Source organism: Gopherus flavomarginatus, chromosome 4 (assembly GCF_025201925.1).
Source record: "Gopherus flavomarginatus isolate rGopFla2 chromosome 4, rGopFla2.mat.asm, whole genome shotgun sequence".
Taxonomy (NCBI): domain Eukaryota; kingdom Metazoa; phylum Chordata; order Testudines; family Testudinidae; genus Gopherus; species Gopherus flavomarginatus.
Genome location: NC_066620.1, coordinates 44,408,003 through 44,435,028, shown reverse-complemented (window position 1 = coordinate 44,435,028; position 27,026 = coordinate 44,408,003). Strand labels below are relative to the sequence as shown.

The following is a 27,026-nucleotide window of genomic DNA, read 5'->3' as shown; positions in this document are numbered from 1 at the left end:
GAAGCAAGAGGAAGACCAAGGACAGGGTCACTGCTCAGTGAGGAGGGGGAAACAGTAACGGGAGACTTGGAAATGGCAGAGATGCTTAATGACTTCTTTTTTTTGGTCTTCACTGAGAAGTCTGAAGGAATGTCTAGTATAGTGAATGCTTACGGGGAGAGGGTAGGATTAGAAGATAAAATAAAAAAAGAGCAAGTAAAAAATCACTTAGGAAAGTTAGATGCCTGCAAGTCACCAGGGCCTGATGAAATGCATCCTAGAATACTCAAGGAGTTAATAGAGGAGGTATCTGAGCGTCTAGCTATTATCTTTGGGAAATCATGGGAGACGGGGGAGATTCCAGAAGACTGGGAGGGGGCAAATATAGTGCCCATCTATATAAAGGGAAATAAAAACAACCCAGGAAACTACAGACCAGTTAGTTTAACTTCTGTGCCAGGGAAGATAATGGAGCAGGTAATTAAAGAAATCATCTGCAAACACTTGGAAGGTGGTAAGGTGATAGGGAATAGCCAGCATGGATTTGAAAAGAACAAATCGTGTCAAACTAATCTGATAACATTCTTTGATAGGATAACGAGCCTTGTGGATAAGGGAGAAGTGGTGGATGTGATATACCTAGATTTTAGTAAGGCATTTGATACGGTCTCGCATGATATTCTTATAGATAAACTAGGAAAGTACAATTTAGATGGGGCTACTATAAGATGGGTGCATAACTGGCTGGATAACCGTACTCAGAGAGTAGTTATTAATGGCTCCCAATCCTGCTGGAAAGGTATAACAAGTGGGGTTCCGCAGGGGTCTGTTTTGGGACCAGCTCTGTTCAATATCTTCATCAACGATTTAGATGTTGGCATAGAAAGTACGCTTATTAAGTTTGCGGGCGATGCTAAACTGGGAGGGATTGCAACTGCTTTGGAGGACAGGGTCAAAATTCAAAATGATCTGGACAAATTGGAGAAATGGTCTGAGGTAAACAGGATGAAGTTCAATAAAGATAAATGCAAAGTGCTCCACTTAGGAAGGACCAATCAGTTTCACACATACAGAATGGGAAGAGACTGTCTAGGAAGGAGTATGGCAGAAAGAGATCTAGGGGTCATAGTAGACCACAAGCTTAATATGAGTCAACAGTGTGATACTGTTGCAAAAAAAGCAAACGTGATTCTGGGATGCATTATCAGGTGTGTTGTAAACAAGACACGAGAAGTCATTCTTCCGCTTTACTCTGCGCTGGTTAGGCCTCAACTGGAGTATTATGTCCAGTTCTGGGCACCGCATTTCAAGAAAGATGTGGAGAAATTGGAGAGGGTCCAGAGAAGAGCAACAGGAATGATTAAAGGTCTTGAGAACATGACCTATGAAGGAAGGCTGAAGGAATTGGGTTTGTTTAGTTTGGAAAAGAGAAGACTGAGAGGGGACATGATAGCAGTTTTCAGGTATCTAAAAGGGTGTCATCAGGAGGAGGGAGAAAACTTGTTCACCTTAGCCTCCAATGATGGAACAAGAAGCAATGGACTTAAACTGCAGCAAGGGAGATTCAGGTTGGACATTAGGAAAAAGTTCCTAACTGTCAGGGTAGTTAAACACTGGAATAGATTGTCTAGGGAAGTTGTGGAATCTCCATCTCTGGAGATATTTAAGAGTAGGTTAGATAAATATCTATTAGGGATGGTCTAGACAGTATTTGGTCCTACCATGAAGGCAGGGGACTGGACTCGATGACCTCTCGAGGTCCCTTCCAGTCCTAGAGTCTGAGTCTGAGAACCAGTCCTCCATACAGATGTTCAAATTGTTGAAGAATCTTCAACAAAACCAAGATTCTCAGTTTGCATGTGGTGAAGAACTTGCATGTTGTGATGTTTCTTGCCTCATAAACTTGCATCTGAGTATTGAAATGCACCAAAAAAAATCACACTCAAAACTTGCTATGGGTGCAGTTTTGTGTAAATAAACTGGAATTTTAAAGTAACACTACAAATAATAATGGATCATACATTTAACATTTAAGAGGAGTGTAAAGAATTATTACTTCATCTCCATAAATGGCTAGCATTGGTAGGTTTAAGGGTGAGCATGGGCAACAGACCTTAGGTTGCAATTTGAAATCCTATTTCCAAAAAAAATTTTAAAATGGTTTACTTGTTAACTGAAAAATGTTTATTCATTCGTTCTCCATTTATTTTCGTTCAGGATGTAGTTCAGCAGAATAATACTCTTATAGAAGAAATGCTGTATCTAATTATAATGATTGTTGGTAAGTTAAGATATATATTTAATCAATTCATTTCAAGTTGGATCATCTTGGTGTCATTTTACATTGCCATGTGGACCACTTGAGTTTGGTTTTTTTTCTGTTCTGTCATTTCTTGCATCTCATGATCCTTTCCTAGGAGTAAGGAAAGGCTCTGCTTGGTTCAGCAGTGGCCCCTCTAACCTAAGAGTCACATTTACCAGTCCCCAAAAGAATTCACTCCAGTCATTTTTCTCTAGACGAATACTCATAAAGATACAGAGCCTCAAGGCTAGGTTGGCTTAATTTGTGGTTTGGGAAGAGTGTTGGGTGAGCCAGACTCCATGAGAGCCCCTTTCCCTCAGGCTATGGGGGAATAAGAATACTTACTTTAAACTAGTCTTTCAGTGATTAATTATGAATTTATGTTCCTTATTGTGTTCATGATATGTTAATTGTTTTTATTTTTACAGGAGAGAGATTTAGTCCTGGAGTAGGACAGGTAAATGCTACAGAGGAAATCAAACGAGAAATTATCCATCAGCTGAGCATCAGACCCATGGCCCACAGTGAATTAGTAAAAGCATTACCAGAAGATGTAAGTAACTTGAAAAAAATTATGTACAAAGTAACCTGTATCTAAACCTTATGTGTCTGAATCTTCTGAAACAGGCATGTGTCCCATACCTTAAGCTGGGAGCATGTTCCTCTGTAAGATAAGGGTATGGGCAAGTTCAGATAAATGCTACTCAAACAGTTGGTGGAGGGTTGTGTGGGGGAAGAAGGAAATTCTATAGAAGAGAAAGTAGTGGAGAATTAGGAACTCCTTAGCCATCTGCCTTCATGCTGTCAATAATTGAGAGACCTGGTGACATGCCTTTGGTGACTATCTGAGTACCTTTCCCAGACCTGAAGAAGAGATCTGTGTGGCTTCAAAGCTTGTCTCTATCACCAGCAGAAGTTGGTCCTACAAAAGATATTACTTCACCCACTTTGTCTCTTGGAATGTATAGTCAGTAGAGGATCCCAACTGCAGGTTTAAAACCTACTGAATAGCCCTTGCAACAATATAAACTTTCAATTACAGTAACTCCTCACTTAACGTGATGTTCCTGAAAAATGCAACTTTAAGTGAAACGATGTTAAGCGAATCCAATTTCCCCATAAGAATTAATATAAATGAGAGGCTTAGGTTCCAGGGAATTTTTTTTCACCAGACAAAAGACCAACACCCCCCACCCCCCACACGCACACACAAAATAAGTTTTAAACAAACAATTTAATACTGGTGCACAGTGATGATGATTGTGAAGCTTGGTTGAGGTGGAGGAGTCAGAGGGTGGGATATTTCCCTTACTGCTAAATGATGAACTAGCAGTTGGCTGAGCCCTCAAGAGTTAACTCTCTCACTCTGCAAGGCAGCTGGAATGGAGGGAGATATGTCATTTCCCTTAATTACACTGCCTTGTTAATTAGATCAGCTTGCTGAGACCAGAGCTGCTGCAAGCTCCCTCTGTCCTGAACCCTGCTCTATGGAAGACGGGGTAAGCGAGGTGCAGGAGCAAGGGAAAAGGGTTACCCTGACATTAGCCCCCCTCTTCCTTCCCTCCCCCTGGCAAAGCAAGCGGGAGTCTCAGGGAGCAGCTCCAAGGCAGAGGGCAGAAGCAGCATATGTGGCAGTGTGGAAGAGACACAGCTGAACTACAGGCAGCTGCTGCACAGGGATTTTAGGGAAGCGGGGAGCTGATAGGGTGAGCTGATGGGGGCTGCCGATCACCCTGGTTCCAAGCCCCCACCAGCTAGCTGCAAGGGGTTGCTCTTCGTGCAAGCAGTAGACAAAGCAGGTGGCTGCCAAGATGTTAGAAGGGAGCATTACACAACTTTAAATGAGCATGTTCCCTAATTGATCAGCAATGTAACAATGAAACAAGGTTAACTGGGACGACTTCAAGTGAGGAGTTACTGTAGCTTATGATGTATTCAGGGATGCTGAAGTTCTTGGCTAATTGAGACTGCATGGTATTATAAATATAGCATATTGTAAAATGGAACACTGAACTTGGGTGAGAAGAAACGCTGATTATTGTAAATCTTTGATAAATACTTATAAGAAAGCAAAAAGAGAATTTTTCTAATGTTTTTAAAATGTGACTTTAAAAGAATTTAAACTGAAAACTCTGGAAGAATTGTGACTTACTTTCAAGTTGTGTAATTATATTTTTAATCAACGAAAATTTAACTTTTATGGAGATGATTCCAATCTCTATGAATCACTTGAGAAACCAAAGTGGATTAAAATCTGGAATTTAAAATGAGTTACATCTGTGATTCTTGAATAGTTAAATAAGGTACGATCTAATGATCTAGAGAGAATGTATGAATGTCTGGTTTTGGTTTTTGTAACACATCTTAAAGGGCAGATGCTTGCATGCAACTTGAAATCTAATCAATTTTTAAAAATGCTTTAAGTACTTCACAAACCATGAGTCCTCCTGCCGGGTGTTGTGGGTAGGTTGATTGGTTTGTTTTGGTGGGGGAGTTTGAAAGGGGGATTGCAAGAACATTTTCCTATTTCTTTTACTTTGCTCACTTGGTGCTGTATCAAAGGCTCTCAGAAACAGGGGAAACTGACTATACATAAGATGCTGACAAATGCATAAAGTAACTAAAGAAAATAGTTCTGTTTTTTAATCTTTCAGTTCCAGTAATTTTAGGTGTAACTTGTACAATAGTAGCTTTAAAAAAAATTGTACTGAAATGTGACTCTGAATTGGCACAGTCTCTTTTAAGATAAAACTGTAAAAACTGTTGAATGTGTTTTAAAGACTACTAAAAAAGACATACATAAAAAGTGCCTGAAGAATGACTTAGTACTGCGTATATTTTGCGTCACGTGCCTGGTGTTGTATTTGATATGGCAGGAAAGAAGTTAATCAGATAACTAATGTGGTTATGCATCATTTCTATTTTTTTTTAACTCCATGCAGGAGAACAAGGAGACTGGAATGGAAAGTGTGATTGAAGCTGTTGCCTGTTTCAAGTATGTTTTACTTTTTATTCTAATAACTCACTTTAAAAAATTGAATGCGAGTTATTTATGTAAGGGAGTAAAACCATAGGCCAGAGCCAAAGTATTTCCCCACACAGCTCTGCTAATGTGCCTCATTCATAACCTGTATCACCTCTGCTATTTTATTCCTAGGACATTTCATGAGCAGCAATTTCTAATCATGCCAATTTAGGATTAAGTTGCTCATATAAATGGTTGTAACTAACATATATTCTTTCTTTATAGAAAACCTGGATTAACGGGCAGAGGATTGTATGAACTAAAACCAGAATGTACCAAGGATTTCAATCTCTATTTCTATCACTTTTCAAGGGCAGAGCAATCTAAGGTAACTAACAAAACCCAAGAGACTTATCACTTCTTAAACTCTCTTCTGTATACTTGGCTTCTAGAGCTGTATTCTTCTTTCAAGTGCTAATATGAGCCAATATTTTTAAACAAGCTTTACTCTTTGAGATCATATTTAGAGAATTTGACTCTGATTCTGCAATAAACCCAATGCCAGTGGACCACTGTAGAGAGATCCACTGAAATCAGTGAGGCTTCATGTAGGTGTAGAAGTCTGCCTGCACAGAACTCATTGCTTGGTTAGGGTCTTAATGTACCAAAATATTTTGATGACATAAGTTTCCATTCAGTTTTATGGAGTTCGCCACTTCAGTACTTCCGATTATAAATGTTCAGACTTTTCTCATAATTGTTGTGTTTAAAAAGTAGAGGGTATGTGTGTGTTGTCAGTTTGTCTTTGTACAGATTTGGAATAATCTTTGCACCATTCCTTTTGTCAGGCAGAGGAAGCACAAAGAAAGCTGAAAAGACAAAACAGAGAAGATACAGGTATTACCTTGGGGAACTGGGTGGGGGGGAAGTATGGTGTGTGTATATATATTCACATGGATATCCCCGTTTTCTCTTATTTTCACACTCAAAGGCTATGCATTAGAGTAACAACACTTTTTAGATTACCCAAAAAGCAATCTTTTTTTCTCCAACTCAGTAAGCAAGGATTTGAATTTAAGTCTGTCTTGGAGTCAGCCTCCTGAATTCTTTATCCCCCCAGCATAGTTGCTTTTCTGACTCAGAGTAATTCTTGTTAAACAAAGGTGTCCTATTTTCAGAAAAAAAAATTATTCTATCTGTATTGCCTACCCTTAGTGTTTTATATATTAATGCTTACTTCATTACCCCAATAATGTAAAGCAAAAAGGTTTGTGGGGAAATTAATGCTATCCTTTGTTCCATGTCTCTGTTTAATGCTTTTTTATAATTCAGTTAAGTAGTTTTTAGGTTTATGAAGTACTTTATCTAATAATGCAACTTATCAAGCAATTTTAGTATATTGGTTTAGAGTCTACTAAGTTAAGAGAAGTTCTAAATTGTGTAAGTATTGGGAACGTTTCAAAAGCTTTAATGTTTAGCAAAGTAATTTCTGTTTCAGCACTTCCTCCTCCTGTTCTGCCTCCTCTCTCTCCTCTTTTTGCAAGCCTGATTAATATTCTCCAATCCGATGTCATGTTGTGCATTATGGGAACAATACTCCAGTGGGCAGTAGAACATAACAGCTATGCCTGGTCAGAGTCCATGCTGCAGAGGGTATGTATAGATGTTTAAGTCTGTGGACGTGTTAGAGTAGAAATATCCATTTTAAGTATTGATATTTACAACTATGTATAGACCCTGGTAGCTTCAATGGCATCAGGAATATCTTAACTGCCAAATGAAGTAAGCATGAAAAATGTAGAAGATCAAATGTAAATAGAGGATTTTTTTTCTAGCTTACTGTTAGTTAGAAAAATAACACCTAGGGTCTTCAAAATATCAACTAATTAATATTAGTTTTGAATTGCATGCAGTAAATCATCTTTGAGTATGAAAACACAGATAGGGGAAGCATGTTCTGGAGCTCTTCGTAGATTTTTAACAGGTGGCCTCAATTTCAAATATATTTATATATGTAAGAGGAAAGAATTCTGTTTGGACTAGTTAGAATAATTCTATAATTTTATGGTAGGGAAAGCATTTTCTTTCTCTTGCAACCTTGTGTTTTCAAGGTTCTGTAACTTTTTAAAAAAAACAGTACATTTGGGTGTTGAAATATCCAAAGCTTGTTCTCTATTCAATGGTAAATCTTTTTTGAAAAATTATTTTTTTTTGTTTTTTTGTTTGTTTTTTTTTTTATTTGAAACACAACTGAATGGAATTTTGAGACACAAAAACGAGACTAAAAAGCAATTTTCTCCAGTTACGGGACTTTTCAGATTCTCTGTATAACTTTATAATTGCCTTTTTTTAAAAAAAGACACCACCACATTTTCAAGCTTGGCATAGACTTAATCCCCCATGAGGGCCCTTGTCCTTGATGTGTGAAAAAATTTAGTTTACAAATAAAAGTTTAATCTTAACTGGCAAAAGTAAGAATTACTCATCTGTGTAAAGACTGCGGGATTGGGCTCAAAATTCTAACCATTTGAAAATGTATTTGATTCTGAGATCATACCTGTCTTTATTGGAATGTTCAGACTGAATTTCCCAGCTGTTCTTAAAATTCACTCTAATTTGACGCTTTGCGCTCAAAATATGCAGTGTATAAATTTGAACTGAATTGAATATCACACAGTAATACTGTACAAAATAATAACTGTGCTAGAGGGACACGATGCAATTGATATGGGAACCATAACATTGAAATCTTAACAACGTAAGAGTCAGGAAGTTTAATCATAATTAAGGCTACGATTTAGTCAGGGAGGTCACGGCAGTCACGGAGTCCATGAATTTACCAGACCTCCATGACTTCTTCCACTTCAGCTGTCAGCAGCTGAAGCAGGGGCTGGAGGCAGGACTGTGTGCCCCTGCCCTGCTGCAGCTGGGGCTGGATGGCTGGAATCAGGATCCTGCAGCTCCTGCCCTGCAGTTTGTGGAGGGACTGCAGCCAGGCTGTGTGCCCCTGGCCCACAGCTGTGGCCAGCTCTAGAGTGGGGGCTGTGCACCCTTGTGGCTGCGCCTCTACCCCACAGCTGTGGCCAGCTCCAGAGCTGTGGCTGTGCACCCCCTGCCGTACCCCTTTTCCTGTGGCTACTGCGGGGGGCTCTGCTGCAGCCAGGGCTGTGCACCCCAGCCCCGCGGCTTCTGGAGGGAGCTACAGTTGGGGCTGCATGCCCCTTTCCAGCACCAGCAGCTGGCTGCAGCCAGCTCCAGAGCTGGGGCTGCGCCGCTCCTGCTGTGCCCCAGCCAGCCACATGGCTTCTGCTGGGCACCATGTTGCAGCCGGGGCTGCGCACCCCTGCCCGGGGGCTACAGCCAGCTCTGGAGCAGGGGGCTGCAGCTGCTGGAGCCGGGGGTGTCCCTCACAGTGGTGGGGGTCTTGGCCTGTCAGTCTCCCTGTTCCCCCATGAGACTCCATTTCTCCTCCCTATTTAGCCCTGCCCCCAGTTATTTTTAATCAAGTCAATTTTAGCCTTAATCATCATTCAGTAACATATCTTTCATACATTTAATAGAATCAGTATTTGAATATGTGAGCCTAATTCTACTCTGATACTTGCATGTTAGTCCCATTGAAATGAATGGAAGTTGAATGCATGTACTCGAGAGCAGAATTTTGCCCGAACAGTGACAGACTGCATCATATTGACAATTACCCTGAGAATTCAGATAATTTGGCTTGAATTAATAGTTTTCCAGTTAATTCATTCTAATTCCTTGGTTATGTTGAAGGATCCCAGGGCTTTGCACTTTCCCTTTATTATCTTCAGCTGTGTTACACTCAGGATTAGTGACTGTTTGTCTAATAAATGGCTCAAGGTGGTTACAATTTACTAGGTTCCCCTTTTTCTTAATTCCTGGAATTGAATGCTCCAGTACATGTGGAAGAATTTTCTCTGACTTTTCCAGAACTTAATCTATGGTAGCCAGAGACAGTATATTTGACATGCTTCAGAGCTCACTTCTAGGTTTATCTATTTTAAACTCTTGATTTCGGTCATTTTATGGCCAGTTTGGTTAGTTTGTATTTTCAGTTTAATGGGGCACCATTTATAAACTGGGAAATAGCTGGATAACTGATTTTTATTTCAATCTTAAGGTGCTGCTAGACAGGTAAGTTTTAATAGTTCATGTTTTAGTTTTTTCAGGTAACTTTTTCCTGTATGTTAGGGCAAAGAAGTTTAAAACTTGTGCATGCATTTTATGCAAAAGTCCCAATAATAATATGTGGCTATCCCCAACAAGTGAAGAAATAAAGCAGAAGCAGGTTGTGGTTAACCCAAACCATGGTAGTTCTTTGTGCTATAGTCCCTACGGGTGCTTCACCTTTGGATGTATGTGCTCCCATGCATTCTTGATCGCAGATTTTTAGTTAGCAGGGCCTGTGCCTGCACGCTGTACACCATTGTGCTCTGATGCAAGGATATGTAGGGAGGGGCAAACCTGCCACTGCCACTCTAGTTCCTTCACAGATGTCTTTGGCTCGAGATGGAGCATTGTAGTGTCCATGTTAACTTCACAGCTACCACCTTTATTCTTTATTTTTTTTTCTTAGTGTTTTATTTAATTTTGTTCTTCGTTTCTCATTTGGTTTAAGCACAGGCGTACGCTTTTGGGGGGTCCTCCCCTCAGTCCCCATCCAGTATTTTTGCAGTCAGGGCCGCCTTCACCCTTGGTGTTTGTCTGCATTCTCCCTGGTTGGATTATGCCAAAGATCCTGTGTTTCCAACCCTGCAAGACCTGCGACGGGTCAGTCCCCTCAGTGATGGGCGTTCCAGGTGCCTCAGAGAGAGTCCCATGGCCCATCTAAGTGCAAGATCTGCTCCAGATTTGAGCAGATCTGGGAAACGGAGGAAAGATAGATTGAAGCTCCTCTTCATGAAGCATTTCTTGAGAAGTGCGGGGTCCTACTTCGTCTCTGTACATTGACCTCAGCTACTCAGACTGTTCCAGTGACTTCACCCTTGGTAAACAGAGACCATGGGCCAGCTTTGGAAATGAAGCATTCTAAAAAGAAGAAACCACATTCCCTAGAGAGACTCCGGAAGAAGGGAAAAGTCACCTTTGAGGCCAGGGAGCTAGGAGACTTTACATCCTGAGATGGGTACTGCTGAGTCTTCTACAGGCACCTGGACCAAGATGCCAGTAGACCAAGAAGACTTCTGGTGCACAACTCATCAAGAAGTCTTCTAGCAAACTGCATCGAAGAGCACTGTCATCGTTGGTACCAGAGGCGGAGACCTCCAGACCAAAGGACACCTCGAGGAGCAAGGACTTCTTTAAGAAGCCGCCTTCAACTCCAGTGCCATCCTTGGGTCACAGTGTGACCCAAGGAGTCACTCAGTGCCAACTGGCAGAGGACACACCATCCTGTAACTCGCATCAGGTCAGAAACACTCTTTGCTCCATCATTGCCTTCCCATCGGCTGCATAGTCTTTTGGGGTTTTTGGTTGAGAAGGAATGGAGTGATGGCAGGTCTGCCCCTTCTTATATATCCTTGTACTAGAGCATGAGGGCGTAGGTGCAGACCTCTGGACCAGTGGCTGCTGCTAACTAAAAATCTCCAAGAATACATTGTAGCGTGCACACCCTAAGGTGGAGCACCCAAAGGGACAACACATCCCAAGTAACTCCAGTTACTGTACAGATAAGTAACCTTTTCTTCACAGTTGCTACACGGAAAAACAGAACGTTGGAAATAAACATGTAGAATACAGTACTTTTTTGTGACTTGGATATAGTAATAAAAACTTATTTCAAATAAGTCTTCAGAATGAAGACGGATATGCCAAAGACAATCTTAGCGAGATGGGGTGGGTGACGTAATATCTTTTCTTGGACCAACTTCTGTTGGTGAGAGAGACAAATTTTCAAGCCACACAGAGCTTGTCTTCATGCCTCTGTGTGGCTTGAAAGCTTCTTTCACCAACAGAAGTTGATCCAATAAATTATCTCACCCACTTTGTCTCTTTAATATCCTGGGACTGACACAGCTACAACTACGCTGCAAAGACAATCTAGTAGTTACTATCTAAAGTTCACTTTCTTGTAATTTTGCTTTTTACTCAATTGTTTCTCTCTGAATAGAGTGTTTTTAGTGCCTTTATAGACATTAGGGGTTTGTATAAAATGTTTTTTCATACAAGGTCTGAAATTTTGTGATTTTATTTAGGTTTTGCACTTGATTGGAATGGCACTACAAGAAGAAAAACAACACCTAGAGAATCTCAATGAAGAGAATGTTGTAACATTTACCTTCACTCAGAAGATCTCAAGTACGTCCATTCCTCAGACGTTTAGCAAATTTAAAAGATGCTTTTTAAATACACTTTAAATCTGTGTGTATATAATTCAATGCACAAAACCCCCAGAAGTATAGAATTCTACAGAAATAATGTATTGTAGAAAATGTACATGTACATAAGTGTTTAGGTTCTGAAATAGCTAACAATAGGGATAGTATCGTGCCTGAGAAGCTTAATATTTATCTCCTGTGTTTTAAATATTCTTTTTCTAATATTACATTATTTTTAAAATGTCCCACTGATAAGCTTTCTTTGTTGTTTCTTTTACTACGAATTGACCAAATTAATATTGCAACAATCTTAAAATCCTGCTCCTTAATTTAATGACCAAACACTGGGTCTGTTGGGCTTAGCTATATATTTGATATAAGTATCTTGTTATTCCTTCACTGCATCTTCCAGCTAGTTCCTGTGATCTGGTAGAGTCACTATATTGACAAGATTCTTGCTTTGAAGTGAGCAGAAAGTTTATCACTATCATTCCCTTGTATCAGTTCCAAGCTAGCACAGAGAGCAGAGTGACAGTGTGTATGGTCTTGAAAACCCAGTCAAAAGGCAGGATTTTTAGACTGTTACATCTCTAATATATAGGATTTAGAGATGGCTTATGAAGTTATTTTGAAACATAACATGTTTAGTCAAATACACTGAGTATAGCTGTCTATATCTTTCTTTGTTGTAGGACCTGGTGAGGCACCCAGTAATTCCCCTAGTATATTAGCTATGCTAGAAACTTTGCAAAATGCACCTCATCTAGAAGTGCACAAGGACATGATCAGATGGATTCTGAAGGTAAATCAGAGTGTTATTTTTAGGATTTTTCACGAATGATATAAAATGATCACAATGCTTAGCTAATTAAATTGGGCTGGTTTTAGAAATTCATTATTAGAAAAAGTCACTGTTCCCTTATGCTCTCCTCCCCCAGTTTGTTTGTTGCATCCTCTCATCTTACAGCATTCAGCACAGTGGGTTTCTGGTCCTTGGTCCACTATCATAGCTAACAAACAGTTATTATTTGTATTATTTAAATGCCACAAGCTAACTAATTTTTCTTGTTGCAGACTTTTAATGCCATTAAGAAGCTAAGAGAGAGCTCTTCTGCAAGTCCTGTCCCTGAGACTGAAGGAAATATTATAGAAGAGGTAAAAATAAGCTACAACAGGTTATGAAGTTAGTTGTACTAAAACAGCTGTAGATCATGAACTGCAATGGATGACATTTTTAATTAGTGATCTAAAATCATGACAGAATCTGCAGATATGTCTTTTAAAAACTTAGTTCAAATTCTGGCACACAAGCTGCCATTTAGTCAGCCTTGGTACAGAGAGGTTAGTTCAGTCTGTGGGGAGGCGTTCTTATTCATGATTTCATCACTGAGTCTGCATTTTTCCTGTGTGAGGCCTCCCTAGCTGGTAAGCACGGCCTGGAGACTTTGCTCTTTCTGTTATTTCTGACTATTTTGGAAGCTGCTCAGAGACATTTAAGAGATTAAATATTGTTTCTCTTATTCTGTAGGTTGTTCCAAGGGTATTAGATCACCCTATCTATTTGTTTAGGTCTAGATTACGCTTGTTAGGCATGGCTTAGAGTAAAGGGTATTGGGAAGACACAATATCTTAGGGAAGGATAGTTTACATGGAGGGGAAGGCACTGCCATGGCCCCACCTTCTCCACAGGAGAAGAAATGAAGCAGCCTCTCTACTTCTGGGACTCTTGCACGGTCTGTATTTCTGCCTGGCCTTTACTTGAGCCAGACAGATGAGGACTGCATAACAGCCAAACAATCATTTTATATATATATATATTTGTGTATAATCATTTGTGACTTATAAATAGCTGAGGAATTAAAAAGTTAATATGGTAAAAATTAGAAATGTAACATTAAGTTCTTCAAGTGCTTGCACATGTAATTTGCAATGTACGTGTGTGTGTGCCCCGAGCACAGTTGCTGGCATTTTTTCCATTAGTGGTATCCATTGAGTTGGTTTGAGCTCTCCCATCGCACGCTCATAGCGTCTGTACCAACCCCGCTCCCCTTCAGTTCCTTCTTACTGCCCATGACAGTTGCTTGAACCTTCATGGCCTAGGTAGTACTTAGTGGATTTTCTCTCAGTTTTAGTTTGCATAGTTATTGTAGTTTTTTAGAAGTTAGTGTAGTTTTAGTAGTTTCTAAATAGTTTGGGCTTCTCAGCTCTTAGATAAGGGAGTGGTCCACTGTCCCAGTGCAGAGGCACACCTTGGTCACCAACATTCAAGCCCAGGGCCACGGAGAGCGGGTTCGGGCCCCCCAGCAAGGGCAGACCGGCTAAACAGGGCCAACAAAGCCGTGCTCCGGGCCCTCTTTGGGACCGCCAGGCCCCAGTAATTTGTACCGGCTTCCCCCCACTCTCGGCCCTTTGTTCAAGTCTATGCCTCTTGAGAAACCTGCACTCAAGCTGCATCAAGTGTTTAGGGGAAGCTCATAGGAAAGACTGCTGTCAAATTGGCAAGGAGCTTAAGCCCTGGATTCAGAAGGACCAAGCTGCTCGACTAAAGGTCCTACTCATGGAGGCAGCCCTAAGGCCAGCCTCAGAACCGTGCTTGGACTCGGCACTGAGTACCTCTGCCTTGGTGCAGAGCACTCCTCCATCAACCTGGGTCTCCCAGCACTGATCATCTCTGGTGCACAGAAAGAAACACCGAAAGCACCAGGAGAAGAGATCTTTGGTGCCAAAGGACTAGGAGAGAGAGGGAGAGCTATGTCAGGCCCTTTTTGTCCCTGATACATCACCATCAGGAACCTGCAGCCATGGCACCACAGCGGCCTATGATGATGACTCAGGGTCGCTGACAGCTTCAAGATCTCTTCCGCGACCCTCTCCAGTACTGAGTGGCATGGCACCACCCTAGTCTCCACAGCACAGCTCATCGTCATCCGATTTGGAAGTGAGATTGTTTTCCCCTCATGAATGCAGCCGACGTCACTGCTCCCCAGGTGTTCTTACCCCACCTCAGCACCAAGTTCTTTGGTACCCCAGGGCACCTGGCCATCATATCTATGGGGTCTGTCTACCATGCAGTGGCCCTTCTGGAACCTTTGGGGGTTCTCTCCCCCGCCCCAGGGACTTCTTTGAGAAGCCAGGGCACCCCGGTACTGCGCAGGGATACCCCAGAACTGGACTCTGGTACCAAATACAGAACCACACCCCAGGAGGAAGCCCTGCAGGCTCCTGTGAGTGCTGAGAAACCAACTGAGGTGCCTGGTCCAACATTAGTTGCCTCCTTCTCCTTCCACAGTGGCACTAGTGACCTCCGCATCTTTAGATGACAATAAGGCTTACCATGATCTGTTGAAACAGATAGCCTTAAACGTAGGGGTCCAAGCAGAGGTGGTTAAGGAGGTCACACGTGGCCTTCTCGATGTTCTTTTGCCAGTGGGCCCATCTAGAGTAGCTCTATTGCTCATGGAACCGCTTAAGGCCCTGTGGCAAACCCCTGCCTCCCTCCCAACAACAGCAAAACTCAGAGAGCGGAAATACTTTGTTCCTGCCAAGGGGTACGAATTTCTTTTTTTGCACTTCCCCCCTGGGGTCGTTGGTGGTTGCAACAGCTAATGAGTGAGGTCACCCAGGACAGGCGGGTTCTATGCCCTAAGCAAAGGACCTTAAGAAGTTCTACCTGTTCGGGCAGAAGGCATATTCGTCAGGGACCTTCAGCTTCATATAGGTAACTAGCAGGCCCTGCTGGGGTGCTATGACTTTAATATGTGGGAGTCACTGATAAAATTTGGGAGGCTATTTCCCCAGGAATCCAAGCAGGAGTTTTTCTCCCTAAATGAGGAAGGCAAGACCGTGGCTCATGTGTCCGTGCAGGTGGCCCTGGATGCCACTGATGCTGTAGCCAGGTCAATGGCAACTGCAGTTACAATGCACAGGAGCTCTTGGTTGCAGTTCTCAGGACTTCCCCAGGAAATGCAACAGACCGTACAGGATCTCCCATTCAAGGGCTTCTCGCCTTTCTTGGAGAAGACAGATGATAGACTGCACAGCCTTAAGGGTTCCCAGACGACCTTGAAATCCCTGGGACTTTATGTACCCAGCAGGTTTAAGGAAGCAGTATAGGCCTCAGCAGATGAGCCATTACTTCCCACAGACTGCCAGGCAGGATCAACAGAGGAGGAGATACAGGGGATTTAGGCTCAAGCTCCTTCCCCAATCTTCCTCGATTGGACAATGCTGGTTGTCTGGGAAACAAATGTGCAGGGCTTAACACAGGTTTTGATGAGACGCTCGAGGTCAACATCGGAATCCCAGATGTATTGGATCTAGCTACCCCCTATTCTCCAACTGCCTTTCATATTTCCTGGATGCCTAGACCCATATGACCTCAGACCGCAGGTTTCTCAGCATGGTAGAACTGGGTTACACCATCCAATTCCTTTCTACCCCCACACCGTTCCCATCCCTCTTCAGGGACCCTTTTCAAAAGCTTCTATTGGAACAAGAAGGCTAATCCCTCCTTCAGGTGGGAGCTGTCAGGAGGTTCCCACTCACTTGAGGAAAGGGGTTCTATTCCCCTATTGCCTAATTCCGAAAGCCAAAGGTGGTCTCAGACCTATTCAAAACCTGTGATGTCTCAACTGATATCTCAAGAACCTGAGGTTCCACATGGTCTCCTTGAGTTCCATCATTCCCTCACGGGATCCTGGGGATTAGTATGGTAACCTCAATCTAAAGGAAGCTTACTTCCACATTTCAATTTTTCCTGGTCACAGGTGTTTCCTAACGTTTGTAGTGAACTGAAACCACTGCCAGTTTGTGGTGCTCCCTTTCAGCCTGTCGACTGTCCTGCACGTTTTCAGAAAGTGCATGGTGGTAGTAGCAGCCTTCTTCAGAAAGAAGGGAGTCCCTGTTTTCCCATACATTGACAACTGGCAGGTCAAGGGCCAGTCCAGAGTGCAAATGGAAGCAGACATCTTTCTCATCCAGTCGATTTTCAAAGCAATAGGTCTTCTGTTAAATGTCCAGAAGTCCACCTTGATCCCAGTTTAGATGATAGAGTTGATTGGAGCACTACTAGACTCTGTGCAAGCAAGGGTTCTAATTCCGGATGACTGGATCCTCTCAGTTTCATCCCTAATAATATCTCTTTAAGGTCATTGGATCACAACCATGCAAAACTGCCTGAGCATTCTGGGTCACATGGCATCATGCACATATATAGTACAACACGCAAGACTTTGTCTCCGACTTCTACAAGACTGGCTAGCCACAGTCTACTCTCCCTCTTACCATCACTTTGACTCAGTGCTCACAATTCCAGTACAGGTCCTCAACTTGCCAATATGGTGGCTGGACAGCCAGATTGTATGTGTAGGGGTACCCTTCTTGAATCCCTAGCCATCCTTGTCCCTGGTATGTGATGTGTTGGCCCTGACTCAAAAAGAGCTCTCTCTGCACATCAGTGTCAGGGAATTTAGGGCAGTGTGGCTAGCCTGCCAGGCATTTCTACCTCACCTGACTGGCAAATCCATTTCAATCCTCATGGACAATAGAATTGCTATGTTCTACATAAACAGGCAGGGTGGGCCGTGTTTTTTCCCCCTGGGCCAGGAAGCAATCCATCTGTGAGAGTTCTATATCAATCACTCCATCAGTCAGAGTCATCTTGCGTTCCTGGGACTCAGAACCAGCTGACAGATAGCCTCAGCAGATCTTTGTCCTCTTGCCATGAGAGGTCTTTCTGTCCAGACATTGTGAGGGACATCTTCTTATGGTGGGGGACTCCCCTTATACATCAGTTTGCCACCTGAACCAACAGGAAATGCTCCCAGTTTTTCCTGCGAGGTCACAGCCCAAGGTCTCTCGCAGATGCATTCCAGTTACAGTGTACAAAGCACCTGTACTAGACATTTCCTCCTGATCCACTGATTCACAGGGTTTTGATGAAGATCAAGTGGGACTGAGCATGGGTCATCCTCTTAGACCCGGCGTGGCCCAGGCAGCACTGGAAATGGAGACACCACTGTAGTTTCTGCTGAATCCCAACTTGATATCCTGGAGTCGTGGCTGACTGCGGCATTCTATCCTCACATCCCTTCATCTGACAGCCTGGAAGATCCATGGTTGAATTCAGAGGAGCTAGTTTGCTTGGAGCAAGTCCGTGAGGTCCTAATGGGCAGTAGAAAACCATCTACCAGAGCCACATACCTGGCAAAATGGAAGTGATCCTCCATCTGGTGTTCCTGCCCTTGCAGTCATCCCTGCAACTTATTCTAGATTACCTGCTTCTGCTTGGACAACAAAGTCTAGCTCTTTCATCAGTCAGGGATCCCATCCCCATGTGGAACCTATACCTTGTCCTGTCAAAGCTCACAGGACCCCTGTTTGAACCCTCTGGCAACATGCTCGCTGTTGCATCACCCCTGGAAAGTAGGCTTCCTGCTGGCCATCACTTCGGCCAGGAAGGTTTCAGAGATCCAAGCCTTTACCTTGGAGCCCCCACATACGGTCTTTTTCAAACACAACATTCAGTTGAGACTACACCCGTGATTCCTTCTGAAAGAGGTCTCGCAATTCCATTGCTATCGAGCAGTTTTTCTGCCAGTGTTCTGCCATAAGCCACATGAAAATAGAGAAGAATATTGCCTCCATTCGTTGGACATTCAGTGTGCCCTGTCTGTTTTACATACAAACAACCAAACCATTCCACAGATCCACTCAGCTGTTCATAGTAGTAGCAGAAAGAATGAAAGGTCTCCCCATTTCTGCACAGAGAATCTCATCGTGGATTACTTAGTGTCTCAGAGCATGTTACAAGCTTGTGGATATTCTGCCCCGGGCTAACCTACGGTGCATTCTACAAGGTCCCAAGCCTACTCTGCCACTTTTTTAGCACAAGTTCCAATTCAGGACATCTGCAGGGTGGCAACTTGGTTGACAGTTCACACGTTCATGACTCGCTATGCCATTACACAACAGGACAGAGAGCATGCCAGCTTTGACTGGGCTATGTTACAGTTGGCCTGTCCTTAATCTCCAAACCCACCTCCAGTGCAACTACTTGTGAGTCGCCTACATTGGAATGGACATGTCCAAGCACTTGAATAAGAAAAAATGGTTACTAGCCTTTCTGTAACGGTTGTTCTTTGATACGTTGCACATGTCAATTCCAAAACCTACCCTCTGTCCCCGTTCTCAGAGACAGTCGGTAAGTAGAAACCGAAGGGGAGCGGAGTTGTCAGGGTCCTTTATACCGACGCTATGAGCACGTGACTCCAGGGGGCGCTAGAGCTGGTCTAACAGATACAACTAAGGGAAAAAAATCCAGCAACTCTGTTCGGGGCACGCACACACCTCCATTGGAATGGATATGTGCAACACATCTCAAAGAACAACAGTTACAGAAATGTTAGGAACCGTTTTTGGTCCATTGTAATATGTTTTAAAAAATTTTAACTGAACAATAAAATTGCAGGGTTCACGAGATAAAGACAAAGCTGAGAGGAAGCGAAAAGCTGAGATTGCTAGGCTGCGCAGAGAGAAGATCATGGCTCAGATGTCTGAGATGCAGCGGCACTTCATTGATGAGAACAAAGAGCTCTTTCAGCAGACTTTAGAAGAACTGGCTACTTCAACCTCCAGAGTACTCGATAATAGGTGAAAGGAAAACATTTTAAGTAAAACTTTTGAGAGAGTTGATGAATCTCTCTTTGTTACTTTCAAATCAAATATCCTCTAGTCTTTCTATTTGAACTCAAAAGCTATATTTCCTTTTCTCAGCAGACAACTGTCCAGCTCTTTCAGACCATTTGTTGCTTTTTTCAGACCACTTTTTTTCTGCACACTGCTAAGATTATAGCCAAATTGCACTAAATATCTATGACTGATTGACTGATTGATTCAGAAAATTAAACAGACAATAGGAAAAAAAACCTGCCTGGCTTATAAAATCTTGGTCAGGAAGTGTGGTCAGCATGATGATTAATTGTTAATTATACTAGAGAAAGTTGTTTTGGACATAGGGAAGTGGGACTAACTAGTATCTGTTTGTGAGGGGTGGGGAAAAATTATTTATAACCAGCTGAAGATCCAAACTAAGGTATATTTTGTGGGGGATTGGCAGATGGAAAATGTGGCATTTGGTATATGAAGCAGTTGGGGACAGCTGGGAAAAGTACAAGCGTGGCCTCTACTTATATAGGGGTAGGTAGTGTATAGAAATGAAACTTCATTGCTTCCAGGGGAGGATTTCTGTTTTATCTGGTCTGAATCAAGATTTATAAAACTCTATGGTAGTACTTATGAAATCCTGAATGTAGTATTCCAAACCCAACAATAGACCATTAATGTTAACAAACAAACAAACAAACAAAAAAAACCCCTACATTAAGAGTGTTGAAATGCCATCTTAAACTAACAAAACCAGTCTGTTACGTTATTGTTGGGTAGAAAGCCTCCAGTATTTGATTGCGTTTGGATGCTATCTTTAATATAGCCCCTGTGTACTAGGTGTAATTAGATACTAAATTATTGTCCCCCTAATTGTAAACTTTAAAAAACACGCCAAACTAAAGACTAAGATTTGTATACACCTCTGTAGCTTTTACTTTCAAGCGTATTTTTAATGATTTAACTGCAATTTTAATCTGGAAACACTTAAAATATGATTTCAAGAAAGCCAAGAATATTTTCATGTTGTCAACGTCTGGAGGGCATAAGGTCTCTCTGAAATGTATTGTTGTACAGTGGTTTTTGGGGACACATGCATGGATGTATATGTAGTAACTCCTCACTTAATGTCCTAGTTATGTTCTTGAAAAATGCAACTTCAAACGAAATGATGTTAAGTGAATCCAATTTCCCCACAAGAATTAACCTCCTTCAATTTACATTATGTTTCAGGGAATGTTTTTTGCCAGACAAGACATTATATACATATACAGTATAAGTTTTAAATAATTTTAAACAAACAATTTAATACTGTAGTCACCAATGATTGTGAAGCTTGGTTGAGGCAGGGCGTAGCGGGGTTGGAGCACCGGGGCTTGCCATGCTCCGCCTGCCGGGCACTCCAGCTAGGGAGCGGGGTCTGGGTGCCAGGGCTTGCACTCTCTGGGCGCTCCAGATGGGGAGTGGGCAAGCCGCTGCGCCCAGACCCTGCTCCCAGGCTGGAGCACCGCCGGGGGGGAGCCAAACAACGTTACAAGGGAAAGTTGCAGGACTTTAAAGGAGTATATTCTCTAATAGATCAGCAACCTAATAACAAAACAACATTAACCGGGACAACATTAAGTGAGGAATTACTATATGACAAATGTTTGCTTATTTCCATATTAAAATGAATGAACATAAAACTACACCAATAAACTAATAAAAACTTAAAGCATGATCTAATTTAAATAATTGTCAAATGATGTACTCACTAGTATAATTTGATTCCAGTCCTACAGTTTCAGATACAAAGCTTACAGCTTTGGGGCCAAAGCAAACTAGAGTGACTGAACGGAGACAGGTTGTTACCTGTATATTGTGTCAAGAAGAACAGGAGGTTAAAGTGGACAACAGGGCTATGGTCTTGGCAGCATTTGTTCAGAGATCTACTGTATTGTCTAAAAACCGGAACAAAGTTATTCAGGATCCTGGTAAGTTGTATTCATATTTTTACTATAACATTCTGAAAGAATCATCTGTATCTGCCCTGTTTCTTCTTCTGAAGTAGATGTGTTCCACTGTGCCCCTTTTCATTAGTTAACTGTATAATTGTGAGCAAGCTCAGACGTAGTCAGTGGCAAAATGCTCCTTGGCTCTGTTAGGAACGTGCCTCATAAGTGGTAGCTAGGAAACAGAGGCAATATAATATCTAACATGCTTCCTCTAGTCATAATTATAAATTCAGTTATTGAAAACTGAGGTGTGTCAGGTGAAGGTACATTATATTTTCGTGGGTAGAATAATGGGAATGAGAGAGAGGCAATATGGATGTATTGGAGATGATCAACAAGTCATTATTAAAAGGCTTGTGCATGTGAAGCCATTAAATGTTTTCCGGTTGAGTTTGTAACACCAAGCCATTCCTCAGTGGCTTTCAGGTGTTAGTCCCATGTTTTTCTTTATTCCATCCCAATTATTAGTGTAACTGGAAGCCTTATAGTGCAAGATCTAGCAGATACCCGACTGTCTGGTAGGCAGAGCCTGAAACAAAATATGCTATAATAAATTAAGAGGCAGTTCTAATATCTAGCTACAGTTGCAAATGGAGCTGCCTGCCCCAGTGTTTCAAATAGACCTTTCACTATGCATGAGGAGGCTTGTTAGGAGCAGAATTACCGGCTCAGCTTCATGGTTGCCTCAACCAGTGAAACTCCTGTAATTTTCTGCCTGAGGATGTCTGCAGTGCAGGTGGGAGTGAGCTGCACAGCCTGCCTATCCAGACTCATTAGCAGTTTCCAGGCTAGCATGCTAAAAGTATAAATGTCAATGTTCCTGCTTTCTTTCAAACTCACTCTATCCTCTAGGCTTGAGAGCTTGAGTTGGAACATCCTACGTTGATATTTTTAGCGTGTTAGTACTAGCTCCCAGCTTCAGCATAGACATACCATCAGAGTCTCCTGATTTTCTCCCCCATTTATGCCCTCCTAAGAAATCACCCTGAGCCATAACCTCTCACTACACAGAGGATATATTATGTTAGGACATAAATAGTACATATATCAGTTGTTCTTTGCCTGAATTTATGTTAAACATTTGGCAGCAGTGAGTTCATTTAATGTGTATAATTGACACATGCCTTAATAATCTGTATAAAATATTTCTCAGTACAGGTTTTTTTTTTTTCTTGTTAGATTCTTTTTGGTAGAGAAACTCAGGAAAAAACACTTTGGTTTCAAGACTTTTCTGGAACAGCTCATTTTTGGTTGGTTGGGATTGTCTCATCTGAAATATTCTCCGTTCATATTACTTGTATGCAAATACACAGAATATTTTTCTGTACTATATCATACCTCTCTATTCCACTTATATAAAATTAATCATGTTCTGTAGGCATGATTTCCACCCCTCCCCCTGGAGTGCTGAACACTCAAAATTCCAGTTAAACAGAATGGATGCTGCTTGTGTTCAGTGCCTCTGAAATTCAGGGCCTGTTTGTTTTTTATTTCATCTTTAATAACTAACTATTATGTATTTATAACTGAGCCTTTAAACTGTGTTTCAAATAACCTAGCTAAAAAGTATATTGGTAAAGATTGGTAGTATGCTTTAAATTGACTTTCTCAAAGGAATAATCAAAAAAGTGATTCTTTAATAATGTTTAATAAAGCATGTAAATGACCAATGTAAATATTTACATGTTAGAAATATCTATTTATTATAGAAAGATTTAAATGCAAAAATGTTTGTTTTTACGCAGAAAAATATGACCCATTATTCATGCATCCAGAGCTGTCATGTGGAACGCACACAGGTAGCTGTGGACATATTATGCACGCCCACTGTTGGCAAAGGTAATTGCCATGTTCAGAGTTAACAGAAGTGAACTTTATTTTGAACTAGACATGATCCAATCCTGCTTCCACTAATACCAGTTGGAGTCTTAATGTTTACTTCAGTGGAAGGATTAGATTTCAAATACATAATTTAAAATAAAGACTGTTATAGACCAATAAAGATATCTAAGATAAAAAAGAGAGAACCTATTAAAGCTGAATTGCAAACAAGATTTATTAGAAATGATAGTTTAGCATCTGTCATCTTGATGAGTTGTCATATAGAGAAGGAATTTACGTGCTTGCTGTTACTACTTAAAAAAAAATTAGTTTACCACTTAACAGTTTTAAACTTGAGTGGATAAAAGTTTAAATAATGTCTGTAGAAGCTATAAGAGCTTACCTTCATACGTAAATAGTATTTGTATAATGCTAGGATATTGCCATAATATTTAATATGCATCCTGAAATGATCAATACTTTACAGCCGTTGCTAGATTTTAATGTTTAAAAAATGTTTGAATTCTTGCTTAATCTGGAGTTGAGCAAATAATTTGCAGTGAATAACTTGTTTGTGCAATATAGCCTTTTTTTCTGCTTGTAGGATGTCCGTATTTCCCTGAGTTTGTTCTTTAATTTGCTAGACTGCTATTTTTGTTTGGTATGTCTTGTTGCAAGTATTCAGTATTTAAATGTTGAGCTTCATTAGTTTATTGATTAGTCACAAGTCTTTACACCATTGCTTCTGTTTCCTGATTAGAACATAGTTTATGATCAGGAAAAGAACTTGAATAATAGTGGAAGTTGCCAGCGTGTAAGGGCTTGTCTACCTTTGGAAATTTACTAAAATAGCTATTCTGTAATATGTATTTCTGTATAAACTCCCATGTGGACACCCTCTTATTTTGGAATAAGTTCCCTTTTCTCATTTAGCTTAATCCACTTCCCAAGTGGCTTAACATCAAGATTCGTTTCTGCTGCTCTGAGCAAGCAGACTCCCACACTGCACTCAGGATCTATTCTATGTTTGGAATTTTGATTCTTTAGTTCTGGAGCACTTATTACTGCATAAAACTTAGTACTTTGGTTTCTCTTGCAATGGCCAACAAAACTGTGAACAGAGAACAAATTTTCATGAAGAGAATGAAGAGGCACTATTCATTGCTAAAATAATAATTTTTTCTGAATAAACCTGAAGTCTAGGATTTTCCCCAAAACCGTCTTCTCTCAATCTATTTCAAACTTACTTAAAAAAAAAAAAAACCTAGAAAATCCTGATCTTTAAACCTGAAAATAATCTTTCTTTAAGCGATTTTGAGGTCCATTGGACTAATTTTTTGGGGTTAAAAAAATAAGCTAGAGGTAGCAATTCATAATCTTTGATCAACAAGAATGTAATTTTCATATCTAATATATGTATTTTAGATAATGTTCTTACATGAGCATGGATAAAATGTCAGTACGTGTTGATTCATACATTAATTTAATCTTTGTCAATAAAATAGTATTTTAATGTTTTCTAAAGGTATTTTGATGCTGTTCAAGCAAAGGAGCAACGAAGACAACAGAGATTACGTGTGCATACAAGTTATGATGTAGAAAATGGTGAATTCCTTTGCCCTCTTTGTGAATGTTTAAGCAACACTGTTATTCCTCTGCTTCCTCCACCAAGAGGTTTATTTAACAGGTCAGTTTGCTTTTATAAGTATCCTTGTTAACTATGGAAAAAGCCCACTCTTAAATCAAATTTGTAATTAAGATATCTGTGTAATCTAAAGAATCTGGGCCCGATTCTGCACATGTCTGTTACCAGAGCTACACATAAGTGCCTTGTGATATGGTAAATGTTTTCACGGTTGGGAGGTGCATGTGTACTTATAACAAATTTTAAAATGCTTTACTGTCAATGAAACTGGAATATGAATTAAACACAGTCAATGGACTACAGAATTTCCAACTCGCATTGTTATAGAGAATCTTGTGATATTTTTTTAAAAAGCTGCTCATCTCAGGAACAGCAGATTTTGTCATGTGAAACTCTTGAGCTTTTCAAAATTGTCACCATTTCCCATTATTTTGATAATCTGAATCTAGTATCAGGCTGCTCTCAGTCAAGATAGCTACATCTTGTGCTTTGTGGTTTGTAAATTACAAGAGTATAAAGGGATAGGGAAATGAGGATAAATGAGCAGAGGAATGTGTGGAGGGAAGAGAGGATGATTGGTAAGAATTGGGAATATAGAGTGTCAGGAAGAGTGACTGATTGGAGTCAGCAGGAGAGGAAAGGTCTGGAAGGAAATTTGAAGGACTGTAAAAGGAGAATGGGAATGGACGGAAAGGGGAGAGGAAGGAAAAATCAGAGAGGAAGGTGAATGTTGGGGAAAAGGTGGGTGCAGAAAGAAAAGAATAGCTGCTTCTACACCCCAGGGAGGGGAGTTTTCCCTCGAACTACCAGGGGAGGAGACTCTCTCATTATTGTGTGTGTATTTTTGTGTACGTGCAAAGTTGAATTTTCCACTTGATAGGATCTCACAGGCACTAAAGATTTCCCTCAGTCAAAAAGCAGATCTCCAAAACAACTAGAAATTATTCTTGTTAAATCATATGTATGAATTCCATTATTTTGCTGGGTACAGCATGGTGGTTTCTTGCTTTAATTATTTCGGTAAGAACTTAAAATACCTTTGGGCATAGGTGCCCTGTACATAAATTTATTACAAGTTTTAAACATTAAGTATTTATTTTCAACATGTGGCAGGGCTCACTTGCTCCTGCCTCTGCTCAAGTCCACAAACAGCGCGTAGCCCTTTTTTGCTGATAAAACAACCAGTGCAGTTTATTTACAATATTAGGTTCCACCATCCTTATACAATATATAGCCTCACCCCTATAGTCCATAGGGAGCCCTCAGCTCCTTAGGCAAGCAGAGGAGAGTGCTCTCTCTCTTTTTGCTTCTTCCACTTCCATCTTGTACCTCTTGTATCATCTGTGTAATGGCCTAATTAGCCCCTTAGTTCTCCTCAACCCATCAATTAGGCACACATCTTCTTAGTAAGATCTGTTCTAGAGTAATTAATTGAAGTTCCAGTGACCAGAGTGCTGGGTCAGCTGTTGTTGCCCAGCACCCTGTCACAAACCTACAATTCTTAAGCTCTTTTTAAGTAGCACAAAACTTTGTGGTCTGCTAAGTTATTATAAGTTACTGATAATAGTGGACTACATCAGTGTGCCTCTTTATGATAAAACTAAATCTTGCATTAGTGCTGTGGAAGCCCCTACAAATCAGTTGAAGACATGAATACAATCTTTTTCAGTATCAAGTATCAGAGGGGTAGCAGTGTTAGTCTGGACCTGTAAAAGCAGCAAAGAATCCTGTGGCACTTTATAGACTAACAGACATTTTGGAGCATGAGCTTTTGTGTACTTGCATCCGACGAAGTGGGTATTCACCCACGAAAGCTCATGCTCCAAAACGTCCCTTAGTCTATAAGGTGCCACAGGATTCTTTGCTGCTTTTTCAGTATGTCTGTCTCTGTCGCAGTGTACTGTCTCCACATAACAATGAATTGTGGTGCTTCTCCAGATCGAATGTTGTCAAAGCAGATAAAACTAAAAAGGTGAAGGGTGACTTTTCTGTAGATTACAGTATTGCTTATTTGTTAGCATTTGTAATAGTTTTGTGATCATGAAAAAAGATATATTTACATAGTCACTTTTATTCAAAGACACTTCATACAGCAAGTTCTCTTTGTGCAATCCAGAAATATTTGTTTTGGTCATTATCTGTAGAAAATTTTTATTGCCTATGTAGACGCACATATATGTTCAAAACTCTCTTCAGTAACACAAGTTCTGGACTATAATAAACATTTTTTAATGATATCCACATACATTTTAGGTTGGTTTTATAGAAAAAATATCTAATGTAAAAGGTATGTGTAGCACAGTGGCACGTGGCAGAA

General features: G+C 40.9%; 1 protein-coding gene across 2 annotated transcripts in view; it reads left to right on the top strand.

Annotated features, from left to right (window-relative positions):
* Positions 1-27,026, top strand: part of UBR2 (ubiquitin protein ligase E3 component n-recognin 2) — a 106,349-nt gene that overhangs the window by 56,215 nt on the left and 23,108 nt on the right. For both annotated transcript variants that reach the window (XM_050951723.1, XM_050951724.1), the window contains exons 20-32: positions 2,197-2,260; positions 2,710-2,834; positions 5,224-5,276; positions 5,532-5,634; positions 6,095-6,143; positions 6,745-6,899; positions 11,465-11,567; positions 12,280-12,389; positions 12,662-12,742; positions 19,056-19,237; positions 21,023-21,222; positions 22,989-23,082; positions 24,590-24,751. In XM_050951723.1, coding sequence (XP_050807680.1) covers positions 2,197-2,260; positions 2,710-2,834; positions 5,224-5,276; positions 5,532-5,634; positions 6,095-6,143; positions 6,745-6,899; positions 11,465-11,567; positions 12,280-12,389; positions 12,662-12,742; positions 19,056-19,237; positions 21,023-21,222; positions 22,989-23,082; positions 24,590-24,751 — 1,481 coding nt within the window. The remainder of the gene's footprint in view (positions 1-2,196; positions 2,261-2,709; positions 2,835-5,223; positions 5,277-5,531; positions 5,635-6,094; positions 6,144-6,744; positions 6,900-11,464; positions 11,568-12,279; positions 12,390-12,661; positions 12,743-19,055; positions 19,238-21,022; positions 21,223-22,988; positions 23,083-24,589; positions 24,752-27,026) is intronic.